The following is a 21,841-nucleotide window of genomic DNA, read 5'->3' as shown; positions in this document are numbered from 1 at the left end:
ATTATCTATTTAGTTCAAGAAACACAGGTAACCTTTCTGCTTTAGAGAGGTGTTCAAGAGTTCTTTGAAGTCTGAATATATTTTCTATCCAGTTATGCACAAAACTATAAGGGCCCTGCGGGATTTGTCGGCGTTCCGCAGGGCCTGTAAGACCAAACTGTTTAAACAGGCTTTTGTGGTTGATTGAAAATGGGCTGCCTCCGGACATCCCACAGAATGCTGGCGAGCATAGGCAGAAGTCAATACCGCCTAGATTGGACTGAGACAGCGCTAATAGTTTTAAATTGATAAGTAAATTATGGTTTTATATGTTTTATTGAATTGATTGTTTTTATGATGTTGTGAGCCGCCCTGAGTCCGCTTGTGGAGAGGGCGGGATATAAATGTAAAGTAATAAATAAATAAATAAAACTAATTTTCTCATTTAAAAATGCATACATACCGTTATTGTAATCTTGAATGGGACCAAAGTAAAATGAGAATTCAAAGAAAGATACACAGTTAAAATAAGAGGTACTTGTGTGTGTTTTTAATCCACTTCTAACAAATGGCAATCATGAAAGTGAATATCACCAAGCCACTGTGAGAGGACATATTTGTTTACTTTCTTATAAACCTACTTAGTGCCTCTGGCATATAATGCAAACAGAAGCATAAAGCAGCAAAAAGTATCACCCTGTTTCCTCTGTGAAGTGTTGATTGCTATGCTGCAAGAAGTTGGCTTTTCCTCAGGGACCCATATTGCATTGGGAAGTGACCTCTTTCCTTTGTAGACTGATTCTCTGCTTTCATTTTTTAAAAGCATCCATAAACCAATACTATGTATGAGCCATTATCAGTATTTTAGTGGAAACTGCAGAAGCATCATGCAAAGCATATGACTGCTGCTGAAAGAGGTCTTCTAAATACCACAAACAGCTTCACAGGCTTTCTGACTTCATAATGTACTTGATGAGTAGGAAGAGCAAATATATGGAAGTTGGCATCAAATCCTCAGTTTGGCTCTATCAAACAGTGAGGTAAGCTGTTGCCAAAGGTGCTTCTTAAGTTACTATGACAAACAAAAGTTACATTAACAGAGAAAAATGGTGCTTCAGGCACAATAATTTCAGGTGCAATTTCCGCTTACTGATAAGAACTCAACAGCTAGAAATTATTACTTGGTCATATAATATTCTACAATAACAGGTCAGCAGCACACCACTGGGGAACTTTAGAGAGGAAAACGTAATTGATTAGGGGAACATCTAATCCATAATGGACAGACAGAAAACATATACCCCGTTACTATTATGTCTGTTAAGATTTGCATGAAAAATACTCCACAAAGGAGATAGATGGAAAAGATACTCTGTGAGCCTGTCATCTCTCCCTCTTAAATATACAAACAACATTGACAACAATGTTCTTTGCAGCAGCTACTTCTCCCGGTTCCTCCCATCTCTAGGGGAGAGGGTTTATTTGCTAGCTGCCCCTCTGCTCTGAAAGAGACTTCCAGAAGAACAACTGTATGGGCCAAACTACATGTAATATTTTTTAGCATATACTGCCTGGGTTCCTAAACCAGGGTTGAATGAGGGGAATATCTGTTCTAGTATGGGTAGTGAAGTTCTTTTTCTGGACAGTGTTAGTGACGTTGGTTTATTTATGATTATATTTGAATTTATGTTTGATCAGATTGGTTTTAGTAGATTTCTGGCGTTCTGTTTTATTGCTTTATGGTTATTTTGTCTTTGTACCAAGAAAGAAAGAAAGAAAGAAAGAAAGAAAGAAAGAAAGAAAGAAAGAAAGAAAGAAAGAAAGAAAGAAAGAAAGAAAGAAAGAAAGAAAGAAAGAAAGAAAGAAAGAAAGAAAGAAAGAAAGAAAGAAAGAATTTCTCCACAGAAATGTTCCTAGGAAAATACCTTTTTAAACTGTACTTCTATATAATAAGTTTAGGACTAAACTGCATTTGTACCAGCAATTACACAGAATACAAATACTCATGTAAGAGCATTTAATTAGGGATGGACACAAACTAGCTCAGAAATTAAAGTTCATCAATGTTCTTGTACTGAAAAGTTCCATGAAAGCAATGTTCATGGAAGGGCACCTGGTATTAACATTTCACGAAGTTTGGTGCTATTCATGGTCGTTCATGAATGATTATATTTCCAGACAAACTGTCTCTGCTGAATTAAACTGTTTACAAAAGTCCAAGGCAAGGTGGGGGGCAGAATTCTCCAGTCTTGGAAACACCAATAGGAGTCCTCCACAGCTTAACAGGCACTACTGGCTGCCAATAACAAAGTTCTCATTCTGCTGTTTGGGATCAGAATTACATACACACACACACATCCTGCCAGCCCACTGGAGCTAGGGGCAGGACATCACCAGAGTCTCGGAGCCTTCTTTCTTTGATCTGTTCCTGGGACTCTCCACAGAGGACAAAGAGTTGTTAGCACGGCCCAAAGACCAGCGGCTGATAACGCTCTTTGGAGAAGTCTCTTACAGTGATTCAGGAGGGAGAATCCTCTGGTCCCACACAACATTGCTGCTCCTCCCTCCAGTACACCCCTCCATGTTCCCTCCCAGTTCAGTACAAGAAAGCAGCTGTCCCTCCTCCTACATTCTCCAGTCCTGGGACATTGTTTCCAGCCCAAACTTTAGAAACATTTCCACACTCACCCTCCCCAGTGAATCCTGGGTGGCATTGTGCCAGGTGTACTACGCCCACCTCTTTTAGCAGCAGTCATATGCTTTGCATGTTGTGCGATTTCCACTAAAATTCAGGCCTTTTATGGTGTGCCTCTACCATCAGCACCATCTGTGGTCCACAGGCACCTGCAAAGGATGCACCCAGTATGTTGCCACTGGGGCATTGGGAAAAGAGTGGCAGCCAGCGGGAGGAAGAAGAGGCCCACTCCCTCTCAGCAGGAAGAAGCAGAGGGGGAGCAGGAGGTCCCTCCAAAAAAAGCTCCCAGCACTCAGGGTGCCATGGGTGGTAGGACATCAAGGCACGCCACCCTCCAAGAGGTCATTCCACAGGGACACAGATTGTGCCATCCAGAAAGGCTATGTGCAGGCCCAGGAAGCAGACACTCACCTTGTCAGTGAGATTACAGCTGTGTATGGCCAACCCTTCTCTCCTGTGGAGGATGTATCCTTTTGCTAGCTGCTGTAACATGTGGCTCCCTGATAATTCTGTCCCATCACAGAGGGCCATGAGCAGATAAGTCTCGCTCACCATGCACCACTCTGCACACCTCAAGGACATCGTATGCCTGGTGCACATGCCTCACCTGGTGGTGAAGGATGCTCTGGGGCTGGGGAATATTATCAGGACCACATGGGATGCTGCTACCCTCAAGATGCAGGCCTTGCTGGAGACCTGTGGGCCTGGCCACCCACTTTTCACACAGCATCAAGTCTATCCATCTGCTGAAAAAAAGGGAGGGGGAGGAGCCTGAACACCATTCACCCTGAACTTACCCACTTGTTGGACCTCCATCTCCATCACATCTGATTATGCATTCACTGATTATGCATTCACATTCACAACTCTGAATTTGTGTCCTGTATAAATCATTTCTTAACAAGTAGGCAACATTTCTAAGAATTTAAAACATTCTTTAGATAATGAAATGGATACATATTTTAATGCCTGTCCTAAAATATGTTTTTATGCATTGAATATGGAGTTTTTTAAAAAAACATCTGAAGTACAAGGAACAGAAATTAAGAAGCCTACAGAGTAGTGAACTCAGAAGTGACTTCCTCCTTTTCTCGCACTGGAATACAAAAATCTCAAATGAAACAGCAAATGAAAACTAATTATGCATGGGGCTATACAGAGAACCATTTTTAATTCTTACAGCACAGTAGGCTATTTAAAATTCTGGGATAAGCAAAGCGTGAACAGAAAGATCTGCTGCTGCAAATCCTGTATGTTCATGAATCATAGGAAGTCACCTTGCCATTAGTTTATATTGTTTTCATGTATTAGAAGAAAACATAATGTAATGTATTAACTGCTTCACTGAATTTTCATTAACACTAGGGAATGAAAGTTACCACAGAATTAACGCAAGTTACCACAATAGGCGAGCACATGGCTCAGTGGTGGAGCATTTGCTTGGCATGCAGGAGGCCTCAGGTTCAACCTCTGCCATCTACAGTTAAAAGGGTCAGGTAGCAGGTAATGCGAAAAACCTCTGCCTGAAACCCTAGAGAGATACTGCCAGTCTTTGTAGACAATACTGACATCAGTGGCCCATTGGTCTGATTAAATCAGCTTCATGCATCCAGTATTATAAGAATAATTGAACTAGAAAAGCTACTATACATGTTAACTGTTAATACTACCCGTAAGAGCCATTAATCATTGCCAGCATTTTGAAAATGACTGATGATGCATACCTGTACTGTCTTCATATACGACTGTTACTATCTTCCAGTTGTAATATAGCACCAGGTCCAAAACTGCCTTGCTGATGGCTGCATAGTCTGGGTAGAGGTTGATATAAAATGAATCTTTGTTATCCACTGTAGGATGTTTCCATCGGGTCTGTATATGTGGAACTTCAAGTGCATTACAAATTGATTGTACCGCACTGACTGATGAGCTATGAGATGGTCCAAACAGTGCAGCTACCCCAAGAGCAAGCTGATCACATGCTATGAGAGATGGAATAAAAAGAATCATGATGTTCAGTAAGCATTTTTGTTTTTACTTTTCCTAACAAATAAAACAAATGACTGAATTTGTGAAAAAAAAATAAGTATACACTTGAGAAAAGATGAGACCCACATCCAAACACAACCAGAACATCAATGTTTTTAAGCTACACAGATGAGAAGGGAGCAGCTTGTCACAAAATCCAGTGCAATGGTTTCACTTCATTACCCTTAAACAGAATTGAATTTAAATCACTCTCCCAAAATGGTGAGTCGTTTGTGAGCCCAGAGCTATTCTATCAATGTAACCTCCAATTGAAAGTGTCATGAATTACCATTGATGTGACCATAAATATATAACACTTAGTTGCAGCAGGCCCTGTGAGGATTTCCAAGCTAACTGATAAATTGCTATCCAAAGGTGCTATCGTTTGTTAATTTAAATCCAAACACTCATAAATGATAAAGGGTGATATCATTCACAATGGCATAGGCCGTTTTCCCACTCACGTTTTACTGGCGCCACGACCATCCTGACGCCGGCGAATCTGCCTGGATTTCGCATCAGAAGCTCCGGCGCTCCCAGAAGCGCCGGCTACTTCCGTCGCTAAGCCAGCGCAAACGGAAATCGCAAAGATGCAGGAAAACGTTTGCGCTGGCTTAGCGACGGAAAGCGCCGGCGCTTCTGGGAGCGCCGGCGCTTCTGTTGCGAAATCCAGGCAGATTCGCTGGCGTCAGGATGGTCGTGGCGCCAGTAAAACGTGAGTGGGAAAACGGCCATAGTGTATTACAAAGTGCACTGAGATGCCTGGTGAAAGCAAACATGGAACTAGAGATTTGCAGGCTATAGCTAAACAAACACTTACTGTACAAGAGATCATTTCTTTATCCATATACCCATTCAATCATTTGAATTCAAAATTGCATTACTTGTTGGATTACGTTACCATGGTGAGTTAGCAGAGAAAAAAGTTAGTAGAAAAAAACTGGTTATCACAGATAGTTTGTAGTACCACCTCAGGTCAACAATAGGAGCCTAACTAAGAGATAACAAGCCTAACAGGGTTTGGTTAGTATCTAGTACAGAATAGTCACCAACTAGGTTGCCAGCTCCAGGTTGGGAAATTCCTGGAGATTTTGGAGTGGAGCCTAGGGAGGGCTAGGTTTGGGGAGCAGAAAGAACTTAGCAGGGTAGAGGCCACCTTCAAAGCTGCCATTTTCTCTAGCTGAACTGATTTCCACAGTTCATTCTAGGAGATCTCCGGGCACCATGAAATATATTTGCTGGTAAGATCTCTCCATCCTTCTGTGTTTATAATATGGATTATGCATTATTAGATATTTTACTAATTACTTATTGCTATCAATTCACTTGGCGCTTTACATTATGATATAAGCAGAAACTAAATCCATGTGATAGGCTTCCTAATCCCCAGGTTCCAGCGGGGGATTCCCCAATTTTACAGGCTTCCCCCCGCCCCCAGCCAGCTGGCTGGCAGGGGGAAGCCCTGCCTTCACTGTCACCAAGTACTTCTAGAGCTCCGGCAGGTTTAGAAACCTGCAAACAGGTCCGTTTTTAAAACGTGTGCCTTTAAAGTTCAGCAGGAGACAGGAAGCGCTTCTTGGCGTCAGCAGCAGTTTCATCAGAACACAGACCCTCCATTTGTTTTGCTTTTGTTTTCAGAGCAAGTAAAGTTGTGGAGGAACCAGACCTGGTAAGTGTGTGTGTGAAAGAGAGAGGGAGGGAGAGGGGCAGAGGATTCTCCAGTTTGGAGGCCCTCCCCCCATTTTAGAAAGTGGAGGGGGGAGGGAAATGTCTACTGGTCACTCTATTATTCCTTACGGAGAACAATTCTCATAGGGAATAATAGGGAATTGATCCACAGGTATCTGAGGCTGTGGGGGGGGATGTTCTTTGAAGTAGAGGCACCAAATTTGCAGCATAGCATTTGATGCTTTTCCTCAAAACATCCTCCAAGTTTCAAAAGGATTGGACAAGGGGGGACAATTCTATGAGCCCCCAAAGAAGGTGCCCCTATCCTTCATTATTTCTAATGGAGGGAAGGCATTGAAAAGGTGTGCAGTCTTTTTCAATGTGATGGCCAGAACTCCCTTTGGAGTTCAGTTGCACTTGTTCCAACCTTGGTCATGACTCCACCCCAAAAGTCTCCTGGTTCCGCCCCCAAAGTCCCCAGATATTTCTTGAATTGGATTTGGCAACCCTACCATGTGATGAGATTACATTGTAAATATGGAGTAGTGAGTGGGGCAATGGTGAAAACAAAAGTGATATACAACTTTGTGATCATAATATATTAATCTTCAGAAGGTTTTTGCTTAAAGATATTTATGAACTTGTTCTGTATTGAGTGTTAGAAACTATCCATATATCTTTCTCTGGAAAAGCAATGCATGTCAACCTACCATATAATTTTCATGCAGTTCAGAAGTTTTGCTTCATCAAAAAAGCTCATTTGGGATAATTAAAACTTTAATTTTGAATAACACTTGAGTTTCTGATCATACAATGATTTTACAAGCTATGAAATGTTATTAAGTAATCTGCCAAACCGCTGCTACTCACATAAGCATCTTACAATCCTCTTTCTCTAAAAATACAACAAATATATATTTTAGCTTTCTGCTTGTTTTGCAATTAAATTTAATGTTATTGCGTAAGAAATTTGCCTTTAAAGGTTTCTGCTTCCAAGGCCATGTTGTTATAGGCTGCACTGATTGCATTGGGACTTCTATACATGTAATTGTGAACTGCATTGCTATTCAAAAAAGTCAATACTCCTCTACGAACAAAAGGGCTTAATTAAAAATACTTTGCAGGAACACACTTAATGTTGTGGGCAAAGTAAATGCACTGCTAACAACTAGTCTATCTTATTAAAATATTGATAGCATTTCTGTGATGTACATTATTAAGTGAAGCCATTTATGAAAGCCTGCAAATTAAACCTTGTGATATCAAATCCCATACTAGGGAGAGGATGCTCACACAAGCAGGGAAGAGAGAAAATATTTGATTTTGTTTCAATCAATATCACACAGCTAAATATTAGCAAAAAAAGATCACATCAACTTTGCTCCACAGATGTTTCAATACTGCAGGCAACTGCAGCCATTTCAGATCTTACTCAAAAGAAAGACTTAGATCTGGTTGGTAGTCATGTTGGTCTGAAGCATCAGAACAAAGTTCAAGTCCAGTGGCATCTTTAAGACCAAAAAAGTTTTATTCAAGGTATACGCTTTCGTGTGTGTGCACACTTTTTCAGATACAATGAAATGAAATTACCAATCCATACATATAGGTAGAGGATGGGCAGTAAATTAGCATACAGCATAATGAAGATGTTTAACAGATTCAAGGACCAAACAGGAATAACAGGCTTAGTTTATGTGATTACCATTTTTCTCAGTTTAATTCTGTGGGGAAACATAGTGAAGAAAATAAATATGTCAACATTGGAGATTGATGGGCAGATGTATCCTTAATTGTGGAATGCTGAGAATAATTAACTGAGACCCTTCCATTATGCTCCATCCATCTCCTCTCAAGCCTGGAGGCAACCTTACAGCATCTTCTTCTTTGAACTTGAGCAATTGGATGTGTAGAGTTACCGCCCATGTCCTTAGACCACAGAAATACATTCCAATCTACCATTCCAAATTGCATTACATTCTACTATTCATTATATTACATTACAATTTACTATTCTAATATATTATTCCAAATAACAAATAAGATAAAAGAGAGATGACATATGGCCCTTGTGGGTGACTGATGAGAATACAAATGTAAGGGCTGAATAAGGTTAGCATACATAGTAAGATAAGAAACCAGTATTCCTGTTAAGTCTTGGGGATTCCATTGTTCTGAGTGTTGTAATAACTTGCAACTCAGCAATTTCCCTTTCCAGTCTGTTCTTGAAATTCCTTTGCAATAAAATAGCTACTTTGAGGTCACTTGTTGAATGGAGGGTTGAAGTGTCCTCCTACAGGTTTTTCAGTCATGTGATTCTTGATGTCAGATTTATGTCCATTTATCCTTTTCTGTAGGGTTTGATCTGTTTGCCCTATGTAGAGAACTGAAGGGCATTGTTGAATGATTGTGTTGTCTGGGTGTACAGCAGCAAAGTTGGCATCTAAGTTTCCTGCAACCCAGATAACACCATCATTGAAGAAGTCTGCGTGCACATGAAAGTTTATACCTTTATTTTAGTTTTAACTTTGTTGGTCTTAAAGATGCCACTGAACTCAAACTTTGTTCAAAGACTGGAATTACTTGAGTTTGTTATACTGTAAAAGCAAGACATCTGGTTGAATAAGTATGCTTTCTTGTCCCAGATGACACTGCGGGGAAAGCCTCTCATGTGTTTGACATGACCCCATTTGCTAAATTTAGTAGTATTGCACCAAGTTGATCGTTGAGAAAAAAGAAACTGCATACAATTGGCAAAATTAAAAAGCCTTATTAAAATATCAATATAATTACCTCGTCTTGAGGCTTCAAAACTATCAAAAAGGTTAATTCTCTGGATGTCGTAAGTTAATGTGGTATTAGGCATCAGTGTTCTGTTTCTGTTAATATTGGTGACTGCAAACTTGAAAGCTAATTCTTCAACATTAATGGGCTCATTTTCCACAGTTTCAAATATCCCTCCTGCAAAAGAAAGGAGATAAAAAAAATCATGACTACTTATATATGTAAAGTTTTTACATTAGCAGAAGAGAAAACAGAAAGATATGTGAGAAGACACAGTTTTATTTAATATACCAGTCTGGTACTTTGATATTCAGTTGCTCACTTGGCTTCAGGAAGTCTTTGGGTCACCGAGTCGGTGGAAAAAGATGCTGTGGTCATAGCAACCAAGGAAATTGTGAGTAGAAATGGAGATGAAATCTGATTACATGCCAAAGTAAAAACTGAACCAGAAGCTTCCTTAATAAGTGGCTCAGAATTACTATAGGTTGTTATATTTACTTAATTCATATAACATTTATAACAAATGTTTCACTTGATCAGATGAATTCCTCACATTTGGAGAATACACCCAAAATTCCATAACAGAACCTTGATATGGTCAGGATCTATATCATGCTGGATGTCCTATTCCCAGCAGTCTCACAAAATGTGGGAAATATAGAAATGCAAAATGTATGTAAATGTAATTTACAAAGTAAATAGTTAACACAAGCAATCACACATTGGTAACAGCAACAAAATTAATTATCATCACAGTTTCTGACTGAGCCTTTATGGGCAATCTATTTATCCTGAAATAAATGCTTGCTTGGTTTTCATTTGTGGTATATCATCTTCTTAGCATTCTACATACTGAACTAAGAAAATCCATTCAGGATGTTACATGTGACTCTTCCCCTACATAACATATTAAAAAATGCTGAGATTGTGTATGGAATGTAGTTGAATGCTATGCCTGCAATTGGGCATTGCCAATAATTTGATCAATAATTCAGATGGGCAATTTGGCCCAAAACAGTCACTCCCCACTCCTGAGAGGGCTGGTGCATCCATTAGGCAGCCTTAGGTAGCTGCCTGGAGCATGGCCCAAGGGGAAGGGTGCCAGTTTCAGCCCTCCCCCCCCCTCACACGAGGAAAATATACAAGTTCAGCTGGGGCTGCACAGTTCCTGCTCTGCACAGCACACACTGCTGCCCAGCTGCCATAGCTCCACCTCCCATGCTGTGTCTGTGCTTACAGAAGCTGCATGGGAGGCAAAGCTACAGCAGCTGGGTGGCGGCATGTGCTGTGAGGAGCTGCGCCACTGCCATCTGAGCTCACCCTTGCCAGAGGTGAGGTTGGGCAGAAGGAAGAGTGTGGGTGGGGGGCTCCATGCCAGGGGTGCCGCCTTATGCTGGCACCCTAGCACCAGTACTGACTCCCGGATTTCAAAAGCATGGTCACACAGCAAACATCTGGAATCCGAGTCTGAAGCACACCTACATTGACTCCTGATGGCTCAGCTCTACTTTAAAAAGCCACCAGGTACTTCCCAGCCATAAACCACTGAAGTGCTTCCCTGGCACCTTTCCCAGCTTTCTGAATGGCTGGGGTGCACCAGGGAAGCACCTATCCTGTGCTTGAGTGGTATGACTGCTCCTCTGGGGTGTGCGCAGCCCATACCTGTCTTGGCAGTCAGGCATACACCATCTGAGCACCTTGGGGTGCCTCAACCTGTGATGGCTTTTTTTTAGCTGAGAGGCTGCTACCACAAGCTCCAGTGTGAATCCAGCCTTAGTATGTGTGATCGCAGCCTCTATGTCCCAATGGTTAATACTGGGATTTGGAAATGGACCCCAGAAAATGGGAATCAGTACATTGCTCAGCTATGACATTATTGGGTGGTCTGGGGGTAGATTATATAATTCAGCCTTTGTTTGAATGCATTTGTCTTGTTCCTTAAGGAAATATATCTCATGCTGTGAATTTCTCAGTTATTACAAGATAATTTTGGTTGATAAAATCTATTAGATAATGTGAATCTAACATCCCAGATTTTCTGGGAATCTGGAACTTGATAAATGCATTATTAGCATCTTATTTTAAAAGTGGGATATGTAAATGCAGTGGCAATTCTTGATTTGCATATGTAATTTATTCATTTTAGTACAAGCCACTAGAGAATACTTTAAATTTTTCAGTTGCTTATCTCCCCATGTGAAATTTACAACTTGAATCTTGCCTTATATTTTGTAGTCAACAAAGTATAATCTGCTAAAGTTCTGCAAGGGCTGTTTTGATTTTCTTGTGTCGCAACTCGCCAGTATGGATTAGCACAGTCATTTTCTGACAATCAGAAAATGGATATTCCCAGTAGAATTACAACCTTTTTTTACATGCTAACTCAGCAGTAGCAATGCTAGTGGATCATAAAAGTCAGCCAGATAAAACAGCATAAACATTTGCGCACTGTGAGGTTTACCATATAAAGTATAAGTAAATGTACAGTTGGTCACATTTTAAATGTCTTTATAATTTACTCCCTGCTTATACTACTGCCTACTTCACCATTCTTTATACCTTAATCCTTTAACAAATAGAAAATGGCGTTATCCATCAATCTACTGTCCCTTTGATTAACTTCTGTTTAGCTTTCCCCAACAGTACTTCATTTGGATTATAGCATCGACTACTGAGTTATATGCTGAGAAGAAGTAACAAATTACTGTCAGTCAGCTCTGCTTTTTAGTGTTCATATTTTTCTTTCATCAGGAGATTTGTAATCTCTGGCATATTTATATCTAGATGTTTCTTCCAGCCATCAGAAACAGTTGACAGTTCTATTCTCAGTCAGAACACAAACCAAATAATCTGATTTGTTAGCTTTCCCTGAAACTGAGTTTACAGAAGCTTTCCTTTGGCTGCAGAATCTTGTTTTCACTGTAAATACAACTTGCCAACTACAGAGTATGTGTGGCACAATTCTGAGGGATGCTGTCTTATAGAAACTTGATTGAAATTAATAGACTGTGTTCAGGAACATAAATTATGTGGTGATCCATTAGAACAAGGGTGGCAGACTGTGGCTTGGGAGCCACATGTGGTTCTTTTACACATATTGTGTGGCTCTCGAAGCCCCAGCCACCCCATCATCCAGCTTGGAGAAGGCATTTGTGTTTTTAAATCACCTCTCCAAACCAAGCCAGCAGGCAGCTTGGAGAATGCATTTAAAATTAAAGCTGCTTTCTTTCCCATCTCTCTCTCCCCCTCGCTCCCCCCTCTTCCTTCCTTCCTTCCTTCCTTCCTTCCTTCCTTCCTTCCTTCCTTCCTTCCTTCCTTCCTTCCTTCCTTCCTTCCTCCCTCCCTCCCTCCCTCCCTCCCTCCCTCCCTCCCTCCCTTCCTCCTGACTTGCAGCTCTCAGACATTTGATATTCATGTCTTGTGGCTCTCAAGCATCTGATGTTTATTCTGTGGCTCTTATGTTAACAAGTTTGACCACCCCTGCATTAAAAAGTCATTGTCAATCTGCTTGCAAAGGCCAAAAGAGGCAACTCATGTACAAAAATCCATTTTCCAAAGAAGGGACAGCTTTTATCAGGTGTGACAACCAACTAACTGCTTGAACTGAGATGTTAGCTGGGAAGAGTAAATTACAACAAAATGGCTCTAATTAACTGGTAAAGACCCAAAGTCATGATAACAAATGAAAGATTAGCTCCTGGAGCTTCTTATTCCTGTAGCTCCTAAAAAGCACAAATGTGACAAACACTTTCTTCCAAATATGATTAGCTACTTAGCACTGCCAACCGTATGATGGGGAAAGGGGGGATCCTCTTCATCCAAAGTAATAAATAGGCTGGCAGAACTTTTCATCTACCAGATGACTTAACAATGTTTTGAGAGGCAATGTACAGCAGCATAACGAAGAGAAAAAAACAGGGCAGTATGTATTAGAAACCTTGCTGAGTACAGAGCAGAATATACTTTCCAATGACCTTGTTTCTTTATCCTTTTTGGGGTGGATGGGAAGGGGATTGAACTTGAGAGACAAGGAAGGTAACATTTCTACATGGTAAAGTTTTGCTAGCGTAGCTCTAATTGTGAAATCCAATGCCGAGACATTAATGTGGTCATATCTTTATACTTCACACACTGAAAACCAGACTGTATCTGACAATCACTTTGCGGAGAGTGACTTATGATCTTATATTAGGAGTGTATTGCAAGGAATATTAATGTTGAATGTATGATCAAATTAATACTTTTGCTTTATGTAAACCCTTTGTTGAGGATGCTATCCAGGGCTTTTTTTGAGCCAGAATGCACCGGAACGCCATTCCGGCTGACCTAGGAAGTGTTCCGGCTGTCCAAGCCACCATTCCAGCTCAGCTTCCCAGCTGGCTGCTAGGGCTGAGGGGGCAAGCCACATTTGTTGGGCAGCCTTCTAATGCTGCACTGGCCTGTGGGGCTCAGGGGGCCCAGCTGTGCTTGTGCGGGAGCCTCCTAACATCGCGTGGTCTGGCAGAACTCTGGAGGCCCAGTCGTGCTTGTGTGGTGGCCTCCCAATGCCACACAGTCTGGTGGGACTCCGGGGACCCAGCCATGCTTGTATGGGGGCCTCCGGACGTCGCACAGGCTGGCAGGGCTCCAGGGGCCCAACCATGCTTGTGCGGGGGCCTCCTGACATCACGCTGTCCGGCGGGACTCCAGGGCCCCAGTCATGCTTGCGTGGAGGCCTTCCAACATCGCAGAGGCCAGTGGCACTAAAGGGTTCAGTTGCGCTTGTGTGGTCCGACAGAACTCTGGGGGCCCAGCTGCACTTGGCGCGAGGGCCTTCCGACATCGCGTGAGCCAACAGGAGGCCAAGCTGCAGAGTGGCGGGCTTCCTGAGAGTCAGCAGTTTTACAGGTGAGTTGCTCCCATCTTCCTTCCTTCCTTCCTTCCTTCCTTCCTTCCTTCCTTCCTTCCTTCCTTCCTTTCTTTCTTTCTTTCTTTCTTTCTTTCTTTCTTTCTTTCTTTCTTTCTTTCTTTCTTTCTTTCTTTCTTTCTTTCTTTCTTTCTTTCTTTCTTTCAGCACTACACCATGTTGGCTCTTGTGATCGAGTAATGTGTTAGAAGTTGATTTTTTTTTTCTGGGATGGCTATATATTTCTGGATGTTTTCCAGTGCTATAATATCTTTTTCGAGGTATGGTGACCAGTATTGTACACAGTAAAATTGTGGTTACCACACCTCAAAAAAGATATTATAGCACTTTTAGTGATGCCAGAGGTGTGGCCTAGCATGCAAATGATAGTGATGTCAGAAGTGTGGCCTTGAATATAATGAGTTCCTGCTAGGTTTTTTCTACAAAAAAAGCCCTGATGCTATCACTTAATGCCTGATAACATTACCTTTTCTGGCAGAAAGCAGAGCCAGATTAAACCCCGTGGAGGCCCTTAGGCAGTCAAAATCTTCTGTAAATTATCTCCTAATATCTCTTGCAGGCACCTTCTCAAAAGCCCCTTTGACAAAACTGTGGGGGAGACACAGAGAGAGGCACAGGGCCAGCCCTACACTATCTGGCACCCTAGACAAAGCTAACTTTTGGTGCCCCTCCCCACTGATAACCAATTTTCGAAAACAGATGAATTGTCACCATGACTTCCAGGCACTCTTATGGTGGAACAGGCAGCCTGTGTAACCAGCCCCACCCCCCACTATTAAAAATACCAAGGCAAGCAAAAGATGGGAAAAGCCAGGGGATTCTGTTTCTAAGGCTTAAAAACACCTGTACTATTGTGCTTCAAGTGAAATCATTATTTGACAATTGCTGTACAATTGGGAAGCATTTTCATGATTTCATCACCTGGCATCTGAAAAAGTAAGTGAATTATTCCACTTGCTAAATACCTAATTTAAAACAATTATTTTTCATTGCACTGGGATTAATCCCATTATCTATTGTATTTGACTTTGATGAGCCCTGCTCAGATCATCACTCTGCCATGAAGTTTATTGGCTGACCTTAGATCAGTCGCTGTCTCATACTAATGTAATTTACAGTGTTATTTTCAGGATAAAATGGAGGAGAGAAGAACCATGTAATCCACCTTGAGCACCTTGGAGGAAGGGTGGGATAAAACTGTACTAAATTAAAATGTTCTTAAACAAACATTTATTAATTTGCCATCTTGGCTCAGATTTCCTTGCCCAAATAAAGTCTCTATTATGCTTAGATCTTAATCAATGAACCAAAATTAATTTACCAATGATCACAAGATACGGTAAATGCTGCTCATTTCTGATTTTGGATTACTGTATCAGCCTGAATCATTTGACTCAAACAACTTCCCTGTGGACAACAGAGCAATAGGGTTGCCAGGTCCAACTCAAAAATATCTGGGGAGTTTGGGGATGGAGCCAGGATACTTTCCCATTCCCTAAAACAAATAAAAATACAGCAGGGAAGTTCCTCTGAATAGAATCCTCATTTCCTCACCCCCCACCCCAGCAACTGGCTACACTCTCCCCTCTTCCCCGCCCCACACACAGAGAGCAGCCAAAATAAAGAGTTTGCAAGCCCACACATCTGTGATCTCACTGGGGCAATTTACTCACAGGAACTGGTGAATGAAAGCCTCTGTTGCATTTCCACAACTTCTCCAGACTAACAGGAAAACAGAGCAGCCTGGGTGTGTGTGTATGTGTGGAATTTTACTCCAAACAAACACTTTTCTTCCTTTCTCACACATGCTTCACAGAGCCATGTTGCTCTGCCTGCTCACCTGGCCCCTTCAGCTCTAGTCAGTGAGATTTAAAGGCACACACACACACCTTCCAGAGATGATCTCCCTGGGCTTTTACAAGTCAAGAGAGAGTCTTTCCTTCTCCCCACCTCAAAGACAGACCAGAAGAGTCAAGGTGCAAGCGAGATTTTTTCAACCCCTTGAGCTTTTGCAAGGAAACAGACTGTCTGATCACCCTGGGCTTTTGCAAGGCAAGGCAAACACACACTCTGATCTTCTTGGGCTTCTCCCCATGGCTCTGGAGAAGCAAACCAGCCCGGGGTCCCTAAAGCCATGGAGGCCCATAGGTCAATGCCTACTCTGCCTAATTGTTAATCCAGCTTGCTGGGGGGGAAAGTGTAGATGACTGCCATGAAAATGTTGTGAAAGCAATGTCACCCCAAAACCAGAAACAACAGGTGCTTGCACAGGGGACCTTTCCTTTCCTGTAATCTGTGATATGATGTCTTATATTTTTCTGCTGTGCCGAGAGTTCCACCTGGCACTTTGGGGATGGAGCCAGGAGAGACTTTGGGGATGGAGCCAGGAGACTTTGGGGGTGGAGCCAGGAGACATTAGGGGTGGAGCCAAGATCAAGGCTGTGACAAGCATAATTGAACTCCAAAGGGAGTTCTGGCCATCATATTTAAAGGGACACCTTTTCAATTCCTTCCTTCCATAGGAAATAATGAAGGATAGGGGCACCTTCTTTTGGGGCTCATAGAATTAGACCCCCTGGTCCAACCTTTTTAAACTTGGGGGGTATTTTGGGGAGAGGCACTAGATGCTATACTGAAAACCTGGTGCCTCTACCCCAAAAAACAGCCCCCCCCCAGAGCCCCAGATATCCAAGGATCAATTCTCTATGATTTTCTATGGGAATAAATCTCCATAGGGAATAATAGAGTTCCCAGCAGACATTTCCCTCCCCTCCCCCCGCTTTCTGACGACCCTGAAGCGAGGGGAGGGTCTCCAAACCGGGGGATCCCCTGCCCCCACCTGGGGATTGGCAACCCTACCCTCACACGCTCTCTCCCCTCCCCGGCACACACACAGATGGACAGAGTTCACCAACACTGCAGTCTTTCCACTGAATGCCTCCCCCACTCGTCAAATAATTGAACAATAAAGAACTGACGTAATATAAAAGCTGAACACCGCTTAGCAGAAGTGAAGTAGCGACAGGTTGTCAATCCCCAAGTGGGGGTAGGGGATAGGGTTGCCAAGTCCAATTCAAGAAATATCTGGGGACTTTGGGGGTGGAGCCAGGAGACTTTGGGGGTGGAGCCAGGAGGCATTGGGGTGGAGCCAAGATCAAGGCTGTGACAAGCATAATTGAACTCCAAAGGGAGTTCTGGCCATCACATTTAAAGGGACGGCACACCTTTTCAATTCCTTCCATAGGAAATGATGAAGGATAGGGGCACCTTCTTTTGGGGCTCATAGAATTGGACCCCCTGGTCCAATCTTTTTGAAACTTGGGGTGTATTTTGGGGAGAGGCACTAGATGCTATACTGAAAATTTGATGCCTCTATCCCAAAAAACAGCCTCCCCCCAGAGCCCCAGATACCCACGGATCAATTCTCCATGATTTTCTATGGGAATAACTCTCCCTAGGGAATAATAGAGTTCTCAGAAGAAATTTCCCTCCCCTTCCCCTGCTTTCTGACGGCCCTGAAGCGGGGAGAAGGCCTCCAAACTGGGGGATCCCCCGCCTCCACCTGGGGATTGGCAACCCTACTCTACAGTCAAGTGTTGATGGTGGCTCAGGTTCCTGCACTCTAAAAGAACCTACAATGTTGTGTTTTGCCAGTGCAAAGAAAAAAGAAAAAAAAGCATGAAATCTGAGTTTTAAAGAATGGTGCTTTGTTGTTAACCAAAATAAAGATTTGTCATATGGATATTCTAGAAGTAGCTCTTCATCATACCACTGCAAAAGTCAAATAGTCTTTTACTCTTAGCATTTGTTTAAACTCGCTTGCCGTTTCTCTCTTACTGCAATATGAAGCATCATTCCCTCAGCAGTATCAGATTTGAGCTCCAAAGCTTCATTTCCACCTCTTTTCAAGAAAAATCTACTTGTGCCCAAATTCCATGCTGGGAATTATTAGGAAGGGAATTGAAAACAAATCAGCCAGTATCATAATGCCCCTGTATAAATCAATGGTGCAGTCTCATTTGGAATACTGTGTGCAATTCTGGTCACCGCACCTCAAAAAGGATATTATAGCATTGGAAAAAGTGCAGAAAAGGGCAACTAGAATGATTAAAGGTTTTGAACACTTTCCCTATGAAGAAAGGTTAAAACACTTGGGGCTCTTTATCTTGGAGAAATGTCGACTGTGGGGTGACATGATAGAGGTTTACAAGATTATGCATGGGATGGAGAAGGTAGAGAAAGAAGTCCTTTTCTCCCTTTCTCACAATACAAGAACTCGTGGGCATTCAATGAAATTGCTGAGCAGTCGGGTTAGAACGGATAAAAGGAGGTACTTCTTCACCCAAAGGGTGATTAACATGTGGAATTCACTGCCACAGGAGGTGGTGGCGGCTACAAGCATAGCCAGCTTCAAGAGGGGGTTAGATAAAAATATGGAGCAGAGGTCCATCAGAGGCTATTAGCCACAGTGTGTGTGTATATATATATATATATATATATATATATATATATATATATATATATATATATATATATATATATATATAATTTTTTTTGGCCACTGAGTGACACAGAGTGTTGGACTGGATGGGCCATTGGCCTGATCCAACATGGCTTCTCTTATGTTCTTATAATGCAAAGCCTCCTCCCAAAACAGCATGTTAAAAAAGACAGGCATTCTTAACACACTGTGTTTTATGGATTTTAATTTTTGTACTAGATTTTGATATTTGTAAGTAGCCAATATTTGCTGAAAATAATGGCACTAATATTATAAAAAATATACTCACTGGTGTTTACCCTTGGTTAAGTAGCTCACTGCCCAGAGACACGGCTGATCATACCACCTTATTCTTCACATTATATGGTGTTGTTATTACTTGTATCTATGCAAATGTTACCACGCCCACACAACAAACACATGAATATTATGTTCAGATCAACAAGGAGAATTAGCTTTGCATGTTTGTACAAAGCAAAGAAAACCAAGATCTTTTACCTCAAGTGGCAACAGTGAGGAGCAAGTTTTCAGTTGGAAAAGGATGGCAGAGATCTGATTTTAAAAGGGATACAAAATTTATTCAGAGAGTTGGTACGGTAGTGTGTGTGTGTGTGTGTGTGTGTGTGTGTGTGTGTGTGTGCAGGGGGAAATAACCTTAAGCAAATACTAGAAGTACTAAATTAAAAACACAGACACATTCGTTATCTTATTAAATATAGCAACAAATAGCAGAACTGCTCCAAAGTGGAACAAGGGATACTCTTTGGGCTAAAGGTGTACATGTGGTTTGGAAAATAAGAGAGGGACAGATCAAGAGGGAAAGCAAAGACTACCTGCCGTATTCTGCAAAGAAATCCAATGGAAGAAGGAGGGATCCAATGTATGTGTTGAGAGCAGACTCTTCGGCTCGCTTTCGGCCACGTCTGGAGGGGGCGGGGCTTCAACGCTTGTATTGAAGCCTCCGCTCCCCGTCTCGGCAGTCCTCTCAGCGTGTTTGGGCTGCAGGGAGCGTGCTTGCACGCTGTTTCTGAACCGGGAGGTGATTAGGCCGGGAGGCTGGTGCGTCGGTGGATCACAGCAGCGGGAAGCAAGGAGCGTTGTGGGACGTCCAGTTCTGTGGCTCACTTTTCCCTTTGCCTCCACCATCCCCTTATCTCATTTGACTTCAGAGGCAGAGCGGGCGACGCCGCTGCGCTGCAGCCTCTTCTCCACTTCAGTGTAGATGGGCTCAAAAGCAACCGGACTTGCAGATCGCCCCCCTTCCCCCTCCTCCCGCTTCCATTTGGGGGGGGCGGGGGAAGGAGCTGGAAATCCAGAAGACTCCCGCCAGGGTGGGAGGATTGGGATGCCTATGGCACTTATATATGAGAGTCCTTAAAGACATTCACAGAGTTCCTTGTTTCATGTTACTCAGTAAACACAGAGTAAGTGTATCTTACTTACAGTTCTTCTGCTGAAATTTTTTTGGACATCTAAGCCAGTCTTCAGTTATATATATATATTATTGGAATTTTAAGAAACAGGATAAGGAAATACAGAGTAGGGGAGAGAAAGGGGCAAAGGGAAATAACATTATTTCAATATAAATTCTGCATCATTTGTTTAAAAATGTTTTTCATAGTCTATAAAGATTTACAATCTTTAGATTAAACTAATAATTTGCTAATATCAACACTAAAATATCAAAATTGAGAAATTACAAGTATGTGTAATATAAAAGTCAAATTTGTGTCTTCAACCATTCATAAAAGGGTTTCCAAGGGTTCTCTTCATCTTGTGTTAGTCTACCCTTAAGATGAAGCGCAAGGGCATCTGTTTCAGCTGTCTCTAGTATTTTATCAATCAAGTTCTGCTTCTTCGAGTTTCATGATGTTTCCACTTTTGTGCTATCAAAAGTCTTGCTGCAGTAATAATATGTATTATCAAGTGTTTATCCTGTCTCGAAAGATCCATTGGTAAAATACTCAATAAAAAAAGTTCCGGTTTAAAATATATATGAGTTTTCAATATCTTTTGTAACATCTCATGTACCATAATCCAGTACTTTTTCATCACTCCACATGACCACCACACATGATAAAATGTGCCTACATGAGAAATACATTTCCAACACTTGTTAGAGACAGCAGAGTACATTTTAGACAGTTTATCAGGTGTTATATTCCATCTATAAAACATTTTATACATATTTTCTTTAAAAGTAATAGCTCTAGTAAGTTTTATATGCGATTTCCATAATGTTTCCCACACCCCTATTTCAATATTATAACCCAAATTTTGCACCCACTTTATCATGGTATCTTTCACTTTGTCTTGTAACTTCATTTGGAGAAGCATTGAATAGATTCTTTTTATTAGATGTTGGTGTGGACCCAAAATGATTTTATCAAAACTTTGTTGATCAGCAGTAAATCCTGTTACTTTGTCTCTAGCATATCTTGACTCTAGCTGAAGCCTAGTCCACCAGTCAAAGGTAACATTGTAAGTCAGTAACTCTTCTAGTGTTTTCAGTTCATCATTAGTGTTTAACAATTCTTCATATATAATATCATATTTAGTGACAATAGTATTGGTTGAATAAAGGCTTCAGTTGATGAGACCCACTTAGGAACCTTGCTGTAATTTTTTTATTTTAACCAGGACCACATCTGGTTAAGAGACCTTCTTATTAAATGGGTGCTGAAACGTTTTTGAGTACCTGTTTTTTGGTACCACAAATACAAGTGCCATCCCTTGGCAAGATCATGTCCCTCTAATATTAACAGTCTCCTATTTTTTTAATAATATCCAGTCTCTCACCCAAGTTAGAGCACAGGCTTTATAGTATAACTGCTGTCAGGAAAGACAAATCCTGCCCTTTCTTTGGAATCTTGAAGCGCTTTCAACTTTATTCTTGGTTTTTTGTTCTGCCAAATAAAACTAGTGGTTAGTTTATTTAGCTCTTGAAAGAACATCTTCGGTAACACTACAGGAATAGTTTGGAAAAGAAAAAGTAACCTTGGTAATATGTTCATTTTAATTGTTGCTATTCGTCACATCAGTGAAATGCTCAAGTCTTTCCATGTTTCCAAATCTTTTTTTATTTCTTTAATTGGTTTTTCATAATTCTCTTTATATAGGGTGCTTACTTTATTAGTAAGTTGAATACCCAAATATTTGACTTTCTTCTCATATGCAAATCCTGATTCTTGTTGAAAACTTTTAATTTGATCAATAGTCATGCTTTTGATAGAAAGTTCATTTTCTGGTAGTTAATCTTCATACCTGCCACTTCTCCAAATTG

At 41.4% G+C, this 21,841-nt stretch overlaps 1 protein-coding gene across 7 annotated transcripts in view; it reads right to left on the bottom strand.

The window, feature by feature from the left end:
• The window catches only part of GRIK1 (glutamate ionotropic receptor kainate type subunit 1), a 319,350-nt gene that overhangs the window by 114,948 nt on the left and 182,561 nt on the right, over nucleotides 1-21,841 (bottom strand). For all 7 annotated transcript variants that reach the window (XM_060234349.1, XM_060234347.1, XM_060234352.1 and 4 more), the window contains exons 2-3: nucleotides 9,161-9,328; nucleotides 4,399-4,656 (exon numbers count right to left, since the gene is read on the bottom strand). In XM_060234349.1, the coding sequence (XP_060090332.1) occupies nucleotides 4,399-4,656; nucleotides 9,161-9,328 (426 nt within the window). The remainder of the gene's footprint in view (nucleotides 1-4,398; nucleotides 4,657-9,160; nucleotides 9,329-21,841) is intronic.

The sequence above is a fragment of the Heteronotia binoei genome, chromosome 3, assembly GCF_032191835.1.
Source record: "Heteronotia binoei isolate CCM8104 ecotype False Entrance Well chromosome 3, APGP_CSIRO_Hbin_v1, whole genome shotgun sequence".
NCBI lineage: Eukaryota > Metazoa > Chordata > Lepidosauria > Squamata > Gekkonidae > Heteronotia > Heteronotia binoei.
Note: the sequence above shows the minus strand (reverse complement) of the source record. Positions and strands in the feature narration are given on the sequence as shown.